We start from the raw sequence: 17,654 nt of genomic DNA on the forward strand, positions 1-17,654 counted from the left end.
GTGAATACTTAAACAATCAATTATTTTGTGTTTTATATTTGTAATTAATTTAGATCACTCCGTAGGAATCTGGTTTCACATTCACATGAAAGAATCTTTTTCTGTTGATCAGTGTCCCAAAAAATAGTGAAATTAAATCCACTGTGATGCAATGTTGTAAAACAATAAAACATGAAAACCTCCGGGGGATGGGGGGGGTTAATATGTTTTATAAGCACTGTGTATTACATTAAATGAGTAGAAAAAATAGAAATTAAGAAGTAGTGAGAGGTTCAATGCCCATTCAGAAATGGGATGGCAGAGGGGAAGAAGTTGTTCCTGAACCACTGTGTGTGTGTCTTCAGGCTCCTGATGGTAGCCTGGAGAAGAGGGCTCCTGGGTGTATAATGATGGGCACCGCCTTTTTGAGGCATTGCTCCATGAAGATGTCATGAATACAATGGAGGCTAGTGCCCATGATGGAGCGGACCAAGTTTACACTCTCGAGCTTTACTTTGATCCTGTATAGCATCCTCCACCCCCCCCCCCCATATCAGACAGTGATACAACCCGTCAGAATGCTCTCCACGGTACATCTGTAGAAGATGTGAGTATTTTAGGTGACATAGCAAATGTCCTCAAGCTCCTGATGTAATATAGCTACTGTTGTGCCTTCTTTGTAGCTGCATCAATGTGTTGGGTCCAGGTTGGATCCTCAGACACTCTTACCACTGGCATGTCTTATCTTTCTAGTGTGAGTTAGATTTTATTATAATGTAACCATGACTTGTCCTTTCCTTTTGTTTGGTCTTTTTTTAAATAACGCTCAAAAAGAATCTCAGGGTTGTACATGGTGACATATGCACAGTTTGATAATAAATTTACTTTGAACTTTGTGTGGCTTCTTTTTTTTGTCTTGTCCTTTTTTTCATCTCTTATAATAGTCAATAAACCAGTTTTATTTCTCATTCTTGACTTCTGGAGAACCACTGGATGAAAAGTCACCAGACCCGACATTGGTTATTGATCAGTACAGACTCAGTGGGTCACAGGGCCTGTTTCCATACTCAGTGTAACTCAATGACACTTCCCTTCAGGTCAGACACTTCTTACAAGAATATTTAAGTAATTTTCCATATATACAGGATTCTGACCTATTAGATACTATTTTAAAAATAAATCCTTTAGTGAAGGGTTTTATTGGGAAAATTTATAATTTATTGTTACAACAGCACAATTACCCTTCACTTAAGATTAAGCAAGATTGGGAGAGAGAGCTGAACATGACCTTGATAACAGAAGATTGGTTGCGGATTTTCAAGTTGGTTAACTCTTCTTCAATCTGTGCCAGTCACTCTTTAACTCAATTTAAAATTGTACATTGTTACTATTTGACAAAGGAGAGACTGTAAAATGTCTCCTAATGTTAATAGTCAGTGTGACAGATGTAAAGCTGAGACAGCTACATTTACACATTTGTTTTGGTCGTGTTCTGTATTCAAACGTCTTTGGAAATCTATTTTCTCTACAATTTCTAAAGTCTTAAAAATTAATTTACAACCTAATAAATTGACAGTTTTATTTGGTATAATCCCTCAATATATTCATGGTATTTCTCCATCAGACCGACATGTAATTGCATTTGTTACACTATTGGCAAGAAGGGCTATTTTGTTGAACTTTTGATGTTTCTGTTCCTACTTTGATACAATGGTTCTCTCAGGTGATGTTATGTCTCAGTTTGAAGAAAATCAGAGGTCGAACTTTTGATCCTCGATTTGATTTTGAGAAAAGGTGGGGTTCATTCGCCCGCTACTATCATCTGATTTAATTAATATGGTTCCCTTCCGATTTTTCTTTATCTGGATTTGAGTTGGTGGATTGATGTTTTTCTTTCATGGAAGTTTGTATGATGTATAGATCCGGGGTTGTGCTCCCAATGGGGTTTTTTCCAGTTAGTAGGGGGTTCTTTTTTTTCCCCCAAAAATAATATTCTTAATGCTTTATTTTTTCTTATTATTATTGATATATTGCTTAGCTTTGTTAATCAGTTATTTGCTAATTTAATTCCTCATTGTATATAATGACATATTGACTTAATTTTATTGTTAATCTTCAATAATAATTAATAAAAAAGATTTTAAATTGAAATCCCTTCGCAGGGAATGGCGTTCCTCCACAACAGCGTCATCGGTTGCCACGGGAACCTCAAGTCCTCCAACTGTGTGGTGGACAGCAGATTCGTGCTGAAGATTGCAGACTATGGACTGGCCACCTTCCGGTGCGCCCTCACCTCCGAGGACCAGCATTTGCTCTATGCCAGTGCGTCGCCTGACAGCCACCTTTCGCCTTGCATTTTGTGGGTGGGCAAGGGGAGGGTGGAGGTTGAAAGTCACCCCCCCCCCCACACCAAAACACACTGTTAACTCTTTGCTTGCCACCGTGGAATTCCACTTCCTCTCCTGGACTTGCTCCGCTGGGGGAAATCAGTGGGGAAAATGTCCAGGAGAGAAAGATGAAATTCGTGGAATGTCCTTGGGAGCACAAGAGACTGCAGGTGCTGGAACAGGAAAACAAGGTGCTGGAGGAACTCGGCAGGTTAGGCAGTATCTGTGAGGGGGAAATGGGCACCTCTCAGATCGAGACCCTCCATCCAGACTGAGGGCAGGTAGCAGTAATGCAAGAGAGACTGCAGATGTTGGAAATGTGGAGCAACACACACAAACCCTCACACAGACAGTGGGTGGGCATGTGGAACACCTTGCTGGGGTGGTGGTCGAGGCAGATGCATAATGGACATTGAAAAAACTCTTTGATAGGCATATGGGTGAAAGAAAAATGAAGAGCTATGTGGGAGGGAAGGGTTAGATTGATCTTAGAGTAGGTTAAAAGGTTGGCAAAACATCCTGGGCCACAAAGCCTGTTCTGTGTTAACTGTTGGTGCAGATATGGGTGTATTTAAAGGAAAATAATTTAGGGACATTTAAGAGACTCCTAGATAGGCACATGGATGAAAGTGAAATGGAGGCCATGTGAGAGGGATGGGTTAGATTAAACGGTTAGCATAACACTGTGGGCTGAAGGGCCTGTGCTGTACTGTGTTCTGTGAACTCAGCAGGTCAGCGGAGTGGATGGTCAACATTTGGGTTAGGGCTGCAGCAAGAGCAAACAAGTATTGGGTGGACCCCAGCAAGGAGAGGTGATCAGGCAATGGAAGGAGGGGAGAGTGGGAATAACGGCAGCGGTCAGGAGATGGTAGGTGGGTGGGGGTCAACAGATAATGGAATCCAACAACGTGCCGGAAATACCCAGTAAACAAGCAGCAGCTGTGGGGAGAGAAACAAAAGTCTTGGCCTAAAACTGTGTCTGTCCATTTCTGTCCACAGATGCTGCCTGACCCGCTGAGTTCTGCCACAATTGTGTGTGTGTGTTTGTGTTTGAGTGTGTGTGTGTGTTTGTGAGTGAGTGTGTGTGTGTGTTTGTGAGTGAGTGTGTGTGTGAGTGTGTGTTTGTGAGTGTGTGTGTTTCTGAGTGTGTGTGTTTGTGTGTGTGTGTGTGTGTTTGTGAGTGAGTGTGTGTGTGTGTGTGTATGTGAGTGTGTGTGTTTGTGTGTGTGTGTTTGTGTGAGTGTGTTTGTGTGTGTGTGTTGTGTGAGTGTGTGTGTTTGTGTGTGTGTGTTTGTGTGAGTGTGTGTGTGTGAGTGTGTTTGTGTGTGTGTGTGTGTATGTGAGTGTGTGTGTTTGTGAGTGTGTGTGTTTCTGTGTGTGTGTGTTTGTGAGTGAGTGTGTGTGTGTGTGTGTGAGTGTGTATGTGTGTGTGTGTTTCTGAGTGTGTGTGTGTATGTGAGTGTGTGTGTTTGTGAGTGTGTGTGTTTCTGTGTGTGTGTGTTTGTGAGTGAGTGTGTGTGTGTGTGTGAGTGTGTATGTGAGTGTGTGTGTTTGTGTGAGTGTGTGTGTGTGAGTGTGTTTGTGAGTGTGTGTGTTTGTGTGTGTGTGTGTTGTGTGAGTGTGTGTGTTTGTGTGTGTGTGTTTGTGTGAGTGTGTGTGTGTGAGTGTGTTTGTGAGTGTGTGTGTTTGTGTGTGTGTGTGTTGCTACCTAACCTGTTTGTTTCCAGGATTGTTGTGACACTGTAGCAGGGTGGGAGATCTTCCCATTTAGAGGTGACCCTCGTGGCTATGTCGTCAGCTCTGACCCGCCTTCTGAAATAAGGAAATATCTACCAGGCCCATATCCCATTTTTAAAAAAAAGCAGAGCAGCAAATTTGGAATATTGTGAGCAATCTCGGGCCCTGTATCTAAGGAAAGATGTGCTGGCCCTGGAGAAGGTCCAGAAGAATGATCCCAAGAACGAGAAACTTGATAGATGATTTGATGTCTCTGGGCCTATATTCAATGGAGTTCTGAAAGTTAAAGGGGAAAAGAAAGGGAGGAAATCTACTGAATACTGGAAGGCCACTAGCATGGATGTGAGAGCACATTTCTACCAGGAGGAGAGCCTCAGGCTGAGGGAACAGCCTCAGATTAACAGAGGTGAGGAGGAATTTCTTCAGCCAGAGTGGTGAATCTGTGGAATTCATTGCCACAGGCGGCTGTGGAGGCCAAGTTATTGGGTGGATTTAAAACAGAGATCAACAGTTTCTTGATTGGTGACAGGGTTAAGAGTTACGGGGAGAAGGTGGGAGAGTGGGACTAAAACAAATTGACCGTGATTGAGCTGAATGGCCTAATTTTCTATCTCATGGTCTTCTGTTCAAGTAACTTGAGTGAGCACGGAGGAAGGCTGGTTACCTCACTGTCTTGAACTTGTTTCCTATGGCAGAGAAGCTGTGGACTGCCCCGGAGATCCTGCGGATGGAGAGCCCTCCCACAGGAACACAGAAGGGAGACGTGTACAGTTTCGGCATCATCCTGCAGGAGGTCGGACTCCGGAAGGGACCCTTCTTCATCGAGAGCATGGAGCTGAGTCCCAAAGGTAAGCCCGCCGTCAACGATAAGAGAATGGGATCATCCGTTTTCTGAAAAATCACACTTGAGCTGAGGAATCGTTCTTGGTGTCCTGGTGTCAGTGCTCACCCATCTTAAGACCATAAGATTTAGAAACAGAACTCGTACATTCAGCCCATCGAGTCGCTCCACCATTCCATCATCATCATCAACATCAGGTGCCATGCCCAGTTTGAGCTTTGACTGCCACGGCCCACACACTCCTGTCAAGTGGATCAATTCGTTGGTATCCATTTCCAGTTCTCTGGCTGCTGTCTCCATCATCACTTGTCTTTGCCTTCCTCTTGCTTTCTTCCCTTCAATCTTTCCCACATTCATTCCATCACTGCTGATCTATTACCCCTCTCAACCCCATTCTCCTGCCTTCTTCCTGTAACCTTTGACACCTTTACTAATCAGGAGCCTACCAACCTCTGCTTTAATTATACCCAATGTCTTAGCATCCACAGCTGTCTATTGCAATAAATCCCACAGATTCACCACCCTCTGGCTATAAGAATCCCTCCTCCTCTCTATTCTGAGGCTGTACCCTCTGATCCGAGACCTCCCCCCCCCCCCCCAAAACGATGGGAAGCATCCTCTCGATGTCCACTCTATCTAGGCCTATCAATGTTTGGTAGGTTTCAATGAGACCCAAAGCCCCATTATTCTTCCAAACTCCAGTGAATACAGACTTTGAGCCATCAAATGCTCCTTGTATGTTAACCCTTTCATTCCTGGGATAATTCTTAAATAGAAATTGATAGTTGTACTGGGAGGATTTGGTGCCAAGGTAACCCATCCTGCCAGCAGTTTCACTGGAGGCAGCAGGTGGATCTCAGAACCTCGGTTCAGTGTCTGTAACTCAGAGGTGGTGAACCTATGGCACACGTGCCCAAGATGGCACTTGTAAAAATTTTGTCAGCATGAGGTACCCATTGATTCTTTAAACCCAACCCATAATAAAAACAAAAATAATGATTATCTTTATGAAGCAACAAATGGTTTCTTTACAACCGGGGAGCAGGGAGATGTTTTTGCAAGAAACGTCTCACGCTGGATGGCCTTCAGATCACATGACGTTGGTTGATGTTGAAATTCTCACAGACCTGGTGTACACATCGGTATTTTGATAGTAAATAGCTACAGTAACAATACTAATTTAAACTGCTGCTATTTTCAGATTCAGATTATTGTCTAATTATTTTAAGTTTATTAAGTTCCAGAGTGGCCACTGCAAGCTGCATCACGCCGCCATTTTGGATATTTTAAAAAGATTAATATACATAATTTTTCAGCAAGTATTCTAAAATGCTTTGTTTATTTCAATCTGTCTTGGAACGTGTCTGACTTTCACTGCAAACAGGTGCCACACACTCTAATCCGTACCGGCAATACTCACTATCACTGGGGGGCACACGCACGCACACACGCACACGCGCACACACACACATGCACACACACACACACACACCACACACACACGCGCACACACCACACACACACACCACACACACACGCGCGCGCACACACACACCACACACACACACGCGCGCGCGCACACACACACACCACACACACCGCGCGCACACACACACACACACCGCGCGCACACACACACCACACACACACACACACACCACACACACACACACACCGCGCGCACACACACACACCGCGCGCACACACACACACAACCACACACACACACACACACCACACACACACACACACACCACACACACACACACATGCGCACACACACACACACCACACACACACACCGCGCGCACACACACACACCGCGCACACACACACACAACCGCGCGCACACACACACCACACACACACACACGCGCGCGCACACACACACACACACACACACCACACACACACACCGCACACACACACACACCGCGCACACACACACACACACACCGCGCGCACACACACACACACACCGCACGCACACACACACACCGCGCACACACACACCGCGCGCACACACACACACACTGACCCTCACTTGGCGACAGGACCGATGGGGACAGTGGGAATTCCTGCACAGCTTCTCTCTGGATCTGGCCCTGATTGTGAGTGAGAACAGCACTGCCTTCCACACCTCTTCCCAATCTCCTCCCTGTCTCGACACTGAAACCATCTGTTCCTTTCTCCAACTCTCCCCCCACCCTCCCCAGTACCCCTCTCATTGCTATATGGTAACTGTTCCCGTATGTGGCAGAAATTATCGAGAAGGTGAAGGGTCACAAGCGGCCCCCCTTCCGCCCGAGCACAGACACGAGCTTGGAGGAGATCAGTCTGTTGATGCAGCGCTGTTGGTCAGAGGATGTCCTCGAGAGGCCTGACTTCAACCAGATCAAAGTCCTCCTGCGTAAACTCAACAGGTGGGTCTCCAGAGATCAGAGATTAGCCACCTCTGCCATCTCATTGGTCCCATTGCTTCCTTGGTCCACTTCCACTGCTGGTCCTTAAGGACCATCCCGGATCACTGCTGGGAAGTGGCTGTGAGGTGACCACCTTGAACCACTGCTCTCTGTCCGGATGAGGCTGGGGTGGGAGCAGTGCCAGGATTTAGACCCAGCAATTAGACGCTGCCTCCAGCTCAGGAAGGATGATGTCGCCCAGTCAGTATGAAATTACAGATTGCACACTGCATTCAAGTATAAGGATGTATATTTGTGAACGTTAACTTAGCCGAAGAGTTAGTAAAGAAAACAAAAGGGCTCATTATAATTAAACAGTCAATTGTGCACAGGTCAGAGCTCAAATCTTCCAAAACCCACAGTCACCGATCCTTAGTATACCTCTGCGCCTTGGCTCCATCAAATCGTGTTTCCCCACCAGTTCGAATCCTAAAACCGGTTCTCTCCAGCATCTTCAATCTTCATCTCCCGCCAAAGACAAAGAGCCACCACCCGTTCCACTCTCCTGATTGGATGGCCCACATTCCCAAGCATCCCCTATTTCCCACAGTAACCCACACACTGCTTCTACGGAAAGACCGTTACATGAAGCACCCTACAACGTCAGCAGTGAAACCTTCACCAGGGTGTTACACTTGTAAATTATATTTTATTATAAATAAGGTTATTTTGGTTATAGGCGGAAGATGCCTCTGCACCCAACGGTAACCATAGAAGCTTTAGAGAGGGTAGCAGAGGAGATTTACCAGCCGGATTAGAGAGCATGATTTATGAGGATAGGTTGAGTGAACTGAGGCTTTTTCTCTTTGGAGCAAAGGAGACTGAGAGGTGGCTTAATACAGATGTACGAGGTGATCTGAGGTATAGATCGGGTGGATAGATCCCAGGGCAGAAGTGACTAATGTGGGAGGGCACAATTTAAGGTGATTGAAGGAAAGCATCGGGGGGGGGGGGGGGGGAGTCTGAGATAAGTTCTTTACACAGAGAGTGGTGAGTGTGTGGAACATCTTGCCGGGGTGGTGGTAGAGGCAGATGCTGTGGAGGTAGTGGTAGAAACCCTCAGCTAGGCACACGGATGACAGAAAAATGGAGGGCTATGTAGGGGGGAAGGATTAGATTGATCTTGAGGTAGGTTGAAAGGTTGGCACAGCATGGTGGACGGAAGGATGTGTAACTGCAATATGCTTGGCAGACCAGAGATGGTCCTACCACCAATGGCACAGTAAAGGGGGGCAATTTGCAATGGTGAGTAAATGCCAGCATTGCCAGTAGGTGCCCAGATGTAGTAAGGCAGTGAAAGTAAAGTTGTCCTCATTAATGTCAGCACACAGTCAAGGGCACGCCAGTGGCCATATTTCATGAGGAGTTGGAGGAGATCTGGTACATCGTTCTGGCTGGTTGCATCTCCGCCTGGTATGGAGGAGCCACTGCGCAGGGTTGTAAACTCAACTAACTTCATCGTGGCCATTAGTCACCCCTCCCACCTTCCCCAACTGAGGTGATGCCTCAAAAAGGTGCCATCCATCATTTAGGACCCTCACTACCTACTTCATGCCCTCTTCTCGTTACTATCATCGGGGTCTTTCTTCCACCATAAGAGATGTTTATCTGGATTGCTGCTCAGGATCCAGACTGTTGCCAAGGGCCCTTAGCATTGCCAATAATCCTTCTCAGCCGTCCAGCAATCTGTTTGACCCCCCCCCCCCCCAACCATCAGGCAGGAGGTTCCGTAGCATTAGGACAGGGACTGTTAGGATGGGAAATAGCTTCTTACCCCTCAGGTGGTGAGACTGCTACCAAGCTGGTCTCATCACGTGTGAAATAGCAGTGCATTATACTGTTCACTTTTTAAAACTTGTGTCATAAATGCAATTATTTGTTAATTTATTTGTGGTAATATTACTTCATGTGTTGTGTGTGAGTTATATGTACTGTGTTGTGCACCGTGGTCCAGAGGAATGTTTTTCCGTTTAGTGTTGCAGGTGTTCCCCCTCCCCCTACAAAGATAGAAACCCTTCTTAAGCTGAAATGGCATAAAGTGAAGAACCATTAACTTATATGGGAAAAATTTTCATGAAAGCAAAAATCCTCTTTGTATTGCGAAAACAGGTTATTAATGTAAGTCTTTTTCACTAGGTTTTGGCATCAACATTGTTTATCCCAGCTTTTCTCGTAAATAGGTTCTTAATTGAAAATAACAGAAAAAAGTGTTATTTGATATTTTATATTTATTTTTTAATTGATCAAACGACTTCAATATACCTCCTTCGAAACAATCCCCTATATATTTAATCCCCTTTTGGAACCAATTATGTAAAAGTTTATTGTCCATCGTAAAAGGAATAAGCCTATTTTGAATTAAAGTTCTTTTTGCTAATAAAGATTTCTTTATCTCATCATCTATATTTACCTTATTCCATAAATCAATCAAGTGTCAATATAGGAGATTCTTTTTTTTCCCATATCCATTTGGATTCCCATTTATATATAAAATCTTCTGGTATATTTTCTCCTATCTTATCTAATTCTATTCTAATCCATGCCGGTTTCTCTTCATCAAAAAAAGACGCAATAAATCTAAGTTGATTTGCTTTATAATAATTCTTAAAATGTTGATGCCAAAACCTAGTGAAATAGAAATATTGATTCAGAAAGGAAGAATTAAAAAATTTACATCTTGTATGTATAAAGCAAATAATTAAATTAGGAATTCATAAATCAAGACAAAAATGGGAATCTGATTTGAATGTTAAAATTGATGGGAAAAACTGGTCAAGATTATGTTTAGATAGTATGAGAAATACAATAAATGTTCGACTTAGATTAATACAATATAATTTTTTACATCAATTATATATAACACCACAGAAAATAAATAAATTAAATTCAAATATGTCTGACCAATGTTTTCGATGTAATCAAGAAATTGGTACCTTTTTACATTCTATTTGGTCTTGTTTTAAAATTCAACCATTTTGGATAAATTTAAGACTTTTATTGGAACAAATTACTGGAGTACAACTCCCACATAGTCCACTATTATTTTTATTAGGAGACATTGAAGGGACAATACTGAAACTTAAATTGAACAAGTATCAGAAAAACTTTATAAAAATTGCATTGGCGGTAGCCAAAAAAGTTATTGCAATTAGTTGGAAATCTGATTTATATTTAACTATGGATCGTTGGAATAATGAAATACATAGTTGTATTCCATTTGAAAAAATTACGTATAATTTAAGAAATGAATATGATATATTTTTGAAAATTTGGCTCCCATACTTACAAAAGATAGGGTTAAATACAGAGGTCCTTTGAAGATAAAATTATAGTAATTGGGGAAAGTAAAAAATAAATATCAAAATTATTTTGAACTCCATGGAGCATGTGGGGATCCTCCGATATCCAGGCAATCTTTCTCTTTTTTTTTCACTTTAGATAAGGGTTAAGGGGAGGGGGGAGGGTTAGTATTATCTTTCTTACTTTTTTACTATTACATTTATTCTTTGTAATTTCTAAAATGTAATAAATAATTTAAAAAAACTAATGTAAGTCTTCTGTAAAAGCGAAGTGACATGAAGCGAACATTTGTAAAGCGGAGGACACCTGTATATGGGTGTACTGTTGAATGACAATAAACTTGAACTTGAGATGGCACAGAAGCCTGAACACCAACATCTAATATTTTAGGAACAGCTTCTTCCCCTCTGCCATCAGATTTCTGAATGCACCATGAACGCATGTACACTGCCTTACTGTTTTTGCTTTTTTTTGCATAAATTAAAAAAAACCATTTATCTCCATGTATTTCTTATTGTAATTTATAGTTTCTTTTTATCCCTGCTGCTGCAAAACAGGAAATTACACCAGATAAGTCAGTGATAATAAACCTGATTCTGATTCTGAACTTCCCTCTGTCCACAGGGAGAACAGCTCCAACATACTGAACAACCTGCTGTCGAGGATGGAGCAGTACGCCAACAACCTGGAGGAGTTGGTGGAGGACCGGACGCAGGCGTACCTGGAGGAGAAGCGGAAGGCTGAGGCACTGCTCTACCAGATCCTGCCGCAGTACGTAACCTGCCCCCACTGGCTCCGCCCACCAACACTCGGGGCCCCGAGGCTCACGTCCATATACCAAGGGAGCCTTCGGGCATGAAATTTGAGGGACCTTTTGCATTTTTTTTATTTAGAGGCCCTTGTGCCCACACCAGCCAGTTAGCCGGCCCTATCGGTGAGGAGTTTGTATGTTCTCCATGTGATCGTGTGGGTTTCCTCGCACGTTTCAACGACGTACGGATTAGAACAGTACAGCAGCCAAGTTGGGCCAAAGGACCAGTAAGTGTGTTGGACTGCTCTTTGCAACTCCACAGTGAATTGTGCAGAGAAGCCAGATTCCGATTTATTTCTCACAGGTGCATTAAAACACACAGAAAATGCATCGATTGCTTTAAGAACCAACACTCCCGAGGATTTTGCTGGCGGCAGCCCACAAGTGTCTCCACGCTTCCGGCACCAACATAACGTGTCCACAACTCACTGCTCCTGATCCAGAGGCCTTTGGAAACCAGAGCTCCCAGAGGAACCTCGCTGTCAGAAGGAGAACTTACCAGCTCCTTACAGAATTGAACTCGGAACTGCAGCGTCCCGAGCTGTAATAGCGTCCGGTAACCGCTATGCTACCGTAGCGACCTTTGCTTAACAACCAACACACCTGAGGGTGTGTGGGGCAGCAGGAAACCTTGACACACATTCCAGAGCCAATGTAGCATGTTCACAATGTTCAACAGAATAATACAAAGAAGCTAAACAAACCCTTCCTACCCACCCACTCTCTCACTCACACCCACACACACATTCACCTAGACATGCACACAACCACTCAGCCTCTTCCCACACACTCACCCATGCATCAACTCACTCGCTGACACACCCACACACTGACCTGCCCATTCCCCATGCATTCAACCACCCACTCACCCACCCATCCACTCATTCTCCCACTCATCTGCACACTCACCCACCCATGCACCCACTAACCCACCCACCTACCCACTCACCCATCCACCAATCAACTCACCTACCCACCCATTCACCCAGTCATCCATCTACCCACTCACCCGCTCACCACTCGCCCATCCACCAATCCACTCACCCACTCACCACTCGCCCATCCACCAATCCACTCACCCAGTCACCTACCCACTCACCCACTCATTCTCTCACACCCACCACTCACACATACACCAATCAACTTACCCACTCACCCTTTCATTCACTCACCCTCACACGCACCCAAACACACACATTCTCTCACTCTCTCTCTCACACATACACATACAATCTGTCTCCCACTCTCTTACACACACTCTCTCTCACATACACACACTCACATATACACACATTCACTCTCTCACACACACTCATAAAATCAGTCTCTCACAAACACACACATTCTGTCTCACTCTCTCACACAACTCTCACATACACACAGTCTCTCACTTTCTCTCAAAGACACACATACTCACACACACACTCTCACACAATCACTCTCTCTCACACAGTCTCTCAGATGCACTCACGCACATTAACACAAACTTTCTCTCATACACGCACTCTCACTCTCTCACACATATACAATCTCTCTCACTCTCTTACATTCACTCACACAGTCACAAAATCGCTCTCACACACACACACATGCAATCTCTCTCACTCTCTCTCACATACACACACACTCTCATACACCACCACACTCTCATGCACTCTGTCACACACACCACACACTCTCACTCCTTTTTCACACACACTCAATCTATCTCACACATGCACACTCTCTCACACACACTCTCGCACACTCACACACACCACCACACTCTCACTAACTCTCTCACAGACACACTCATGCACACACACTTTCTCACACAATCACTCTCTCACACACACACTCACACTCTCATGCACACACAGATAACATCTCACTCTCACATACACAGACCTCTAACCACAGTAGAGGCCACCAGAATGTGTTCTGGATTCACGCAGCACAGAAACAGTGCTTCCCCACAGTGTCCCTGCCCTGCAGTGTCCCTACCTGTCTGCACTCATCCCATTTACCCACATCAGACCTTCTCCATCTTAGTCCAGATGCTGTGAGAGAGAGTCTCTGCTTCCGTCATCTGGTAACACATTCCAATCTCGAGCCAGCCCCGCAGGTCCCCTCCAAACCTCTACCTCACAATTTAACCTCTGACACTCCCATCATGTGATAAAGATTTTCACTCTCAACCCCACTGCTTTGCACATCTCTTGTCAGACAATGTCAGAAGTCAGCCATTGGAAGAATGCTGACATCTCAAAGGACTGAAGGAGGTCACAGAGGCAGGGAGGGGTGTAGGGGAGGCAGGGTGTTACAGAAACAGGGAGAGGTGTGGGTCACAGAGATAGGGAGGGATGCAGGGGCTGAAGGAGGTCACAGAGGCAGGGAGGGGTGTAGGGGAGGCAGGGTGTTACAGAAACAGGGAGAGGTGTGGGTCACAGAGATAGGGAGGGATGCAGGGGCTGAAGGAGGTCACAGAGGCAGGGAGGGGTGTAGGGGAGGCAGGGTGTTACAGAAACAGGGAGAGGTGTGGGTCACAGAGATAGGGAGGGATGCAGGGGCTGAAGGAGGTCACAGAGGCAGGGAGGGGTGTAGGTCGGAAGGTAGCGACAGAGAAAGGTAGGGGTGTAGGGACCTAAGGAGGTCACAGGGAAGGGTGCAGGGCCAAAGGAGGTCACAGGGAGGGATGCAGGGGCTGAAGGTGAACACTGAGACAGGGAGGGATGTAGGGCCAAAGGAGGTTACAGGGAGGGGTGTAGAGGCCAAAGTTGGTCACCAACAGGGAGGACTGTAGGCTGAAGATGGACACAAAGACAGGGAGGGGTGTAGGGGCCAAAGAGGACCGGGTCAGGGAAGACTGTGGGGTCAGAGGGGAGTTACAGAGATGGTGTGGGATGTAGGGGCTAGAGGAGTTTACAGAGACAGGTAGGGGTGTTAAGCTGGAGAGGGGTGTAGTTGCTGAAGGGTATTACAGAGACAGGGATGGAGAAGTTGTGATCACAAAGGGATTTTCACATGTGGTTGAGGATTACCACTTGGAGCTGTCCCAGTTGATATCACTAATCACCGTGATGAAAAGGGACTGGGTGGGATATCTTCAGACCCAGTGGAAGGTTGGAGGGTGAAGGAACCATGACATGGAGGGTCGAAGGAGATGTGTAGTGCAGCCAAGATAGAGACTCGGTGAAGTCTGGCCCACTACTCCACTGCGAACGGAGACAGGAGCCCTGAGGTTGGAAGTGAGGGCCTTTTGGGTTTTCAGAGCATAGCTTCCTAACGGCTTAACCCATGTCCCCCTTCCCATTCCCAGCTCGGTGGCCGAGCAGCTGAAGAGGGGCGAGACAGTCCAAGCTGAGGCATTCGACAGTGTCACCATCTACTTCAGCGACATCGTGGGGTTCACGGCCATGTCTGCCGAGAGCACTCCCATGCAGGTGAGAGAGTGTGAGTGACCCAGAAGGGTCTGACTTACTTCCCTGAGGACAGCCGGCCAAGGACGTGCTTTATCATGGGAGCAGATGATGCCGAACACCAGCATGGGCTGAGAGGTTTCTGCCACCTGTCTGAACCCAGGAGAGAGCAGCTCAGCTCACTCAAGCAGCAAACGGAGTTGCTTTACAATGAATATTTCTGTCCATTGGTTAAAAAATATTTGAGGTGGAGAATCGGCCAATCAAGTCATTGAGAGAGACTGGTTGTTCTTGATTGGCTGTGGGAAGCTGGGACACTGTGACAATAGACAACCAATGGCAGGACACAGTGGAGACAGAAAGTAATGGTGAGACACCATGTCAACGGGCAACCAGTGGCAGGACACCGTGGGGAAGGTGGTGAGCCCTGTGCCAAAGAAGGGGATCTCCGTTGCCTAAAGCCCAGTATTCCTCCTCGGTGCCCAGTACAAGATCTTTGCCGGGCAATGGCCAATTGTCTGGGCTCCATGCTCGGTCAGGTGGTCCACCCAGGTCCCAGGGCTGTCCATCCAGGACAATATCCACCCCATCTGTGCCAAGAAGCCGGTCTGTCAGTCACCTTCCTCTCCCTTGATCAGGAGAAGGTGTTTGACAGCGTGGACCACGAGTACCTTTTCTGGACTCTGCAAGCATTCGGGCTTGGGCCACATTGTTAATCATTGAGGTTAATAGGTCCTTGACCACGCCCTTGTACTTTGGGATGGGTTTGCATCAGGGGTGCCCCATTTTTGGGTAGTTGTCCTCTGTATGGGGCCATTCCTGTGACTTCTCTTTTAAGACATTGACGGGTTCAGTTCTGTGCAACCCAGGCATGAAGGTCATCCTTTCAGCTTACGTGGATGACATCCTCCTCATGGTCACTGACCCTGTTGACTTACAGAAGATGCCAGACTGCCGGCAGATCTTCTCAGCCATGGGTCAACTGGGAGAAGTGTGTGGGCCCCTTGGTGGGTCAGTGGCAGGTGGATTCCTCTACTGGGTGGGTTGAGACCCTTGCGTGGAGCCCCACACACCTCCTCTACTTGGGGGTCTGCCTGAGCTCATCGGAGGAGGCCTGGGTGGCAGACTGGCAGGATTTGGAGACAAAGCTCTCTGCCCAGCTCTGACACAGGTCAGTTCTCCTTTATGCAATCTCATACCAGGGTAGGGCATTGGTAATAAATCAGCTGGTCGCCTCCATCGGTGGCGGGAGATCAGCTTTTGTCTTCAGGACCCAGAAGAGGCTGGTGGACTTCTTCGATGGCAATAGCAGGCATTGGGTCTCTGCTGCGATCCTGAGGCTTCCGGTCGCAGAGGGTGGTTGGTCCTTGATGTGTGTGCGCACCCCGCTGGCGGCTCTTCGGCTCCACTACCCCCAAGCCCCCCACAACACCCACCATGATAGGATGGGGACCAGCCCCACTCTCAGCTAGAGCACCGTCCCCCACTGGTACAGGGGCACCCTTTCCAGAAAAGATAACACTCAACAGCACTCGGTGAAAACGAGGCAGTTCCTTCAAAGCAGCGTGGTTGATGCTTGCTGTGTGCCCTCCTGCAGTCGTATCCACAGGCTTCCAGCAGCAAGCACCAACCACACTGCTTTATACACAGTAATAGTCATATTTTAATTTGAATTTATTCACTGTCTTATAAATACTTAATGTTTGTACCTTGTGTATTTTTGTGTAAATAAACTTTTGTAGTTTTGTTTAAAAAAAGATAACAAATAGTGGGAATTCATGGTCATGGGCAACCAATGGTGCAACACAATGGTGATGGGCAACCAATGATGGGACACCGTGTGGGCAGGCAACAAATGGTGGGACAACATGGTGACAGACAACCAATGGTGAGACACCATAGAAAAAGACAGCCAATGGTGGGATACCATGGCGAAGGGCAACCAATGGTGGGACACCATGTCGAAGAGCAGGCAATGGTGGGACACCATGAAGAAGGACAACCAATTGCAGGACATCATTTTTAAGAGCAACCAACTGTGGGAACACTTGACGATTGGCAGTCATTGGATGGGGCACCATGAGGACAGTCAACCAGTGGCAAACTAATGCCAGACAAGTGTCATGAGTTGAAATCTCAAATACGTAATGTGTCGAGTTGCCAATCGATAACCTGAGTCAGGCCTTGTTTCCTGTCCTGATGATGGCTGCTGGGACCCAGACTCACCGCCCCCCCCACACACACACCTTCTTCTAGGTCTCAGACACACCACCCTAACACTCTTATGTTGCTGTTGAATTTCTAATGGTTTTATCTGTGGTCCTGCTCGCTCCTGGTGGATGTCTCAGTCTTCTGCTGAATGCCGGCATGAAAGTTTCTGCTCGTCTAACCCTTTTGATTCCAATTGGCTACAGGTGGTGACGTTACTCAATGATCTCTACACCTGCTTTGATGCTATTATCGACAACTTCGATGTTTACAAGGTAAATAGACCACTCTACTTACATCTCCTTCTGCCTCCCCTCCTTCACCTTGACTCTCCTTTCTCTCCTTGCCTTTTACCCTCTCTCTCCTCTCCCCCCACCCCCAGTCTATTTCATAAGAACATAAGAAATAGGAATAGGAGTAGGCCATCTGGCCCATTGAGCCTGCTCCACCATTCAATAAGATCATGGATGATCCGGCCATGGACTCATCTCCACCTACTTGCCTTTTCCCCATAACCTTTAATTCCACTAC

The 17,654-nt window shown here is 46.1% G+C and overlaps 1 protein-coding gene across 1 annotated transcript in view; it reads left to right on the forward strand.

Moving 5' to 3' along the window:
- The window catches only part of LOC132399559 (atrial natriuretic peptide receptor 1-like), a 102,395-nt gene that overhangs the window by 60,737 nt on the left and 24,004 nt on the right, over positions 1-17,654 (forward strand). The window contains exons 13-18 of the mRNA XM_059980049.1: positions 2,142-2,301; positions 4,799-4,951; positions 7,205-7,367; positions 11,331-11,477; positions 14,816-14,939; positions 17,330-17,398. Of these exons, the coding sequence (XP_059836032.1) occupies positions 2,142-2,301; positions 4,799-4,951; positions 7,205-7,367; positions 11,331-11,477; positions 14,816-14,939; positions 17,330-17,398 (816 nt within the window). The remainder of the gene's footprint in view (positions 1-2,141; positions 2,302-4,798; positions 4,952-7,204; positions 7,368-11,330; positions 11,478-14,815; positions 14,940-17,329; positions 17,399-17,654) is intronic.

This window comes from Hypanus sabinus, chromosome 9 (assembly GCF_030144855.1).
Source record: "Hypanus sabinus isolate sHypSab1 chromosome 9, sHypSab1.hap1, whole genome shotgun sequence".
In the NCBI taxonomy this organism is placed as follows: domain Eukaryota; kingdom Metazoa; phylum Chordata; class Chondrichthyes; order Myliobatiformes; family Dasyatidae; genus Hypanus; species Hypanus sabinus.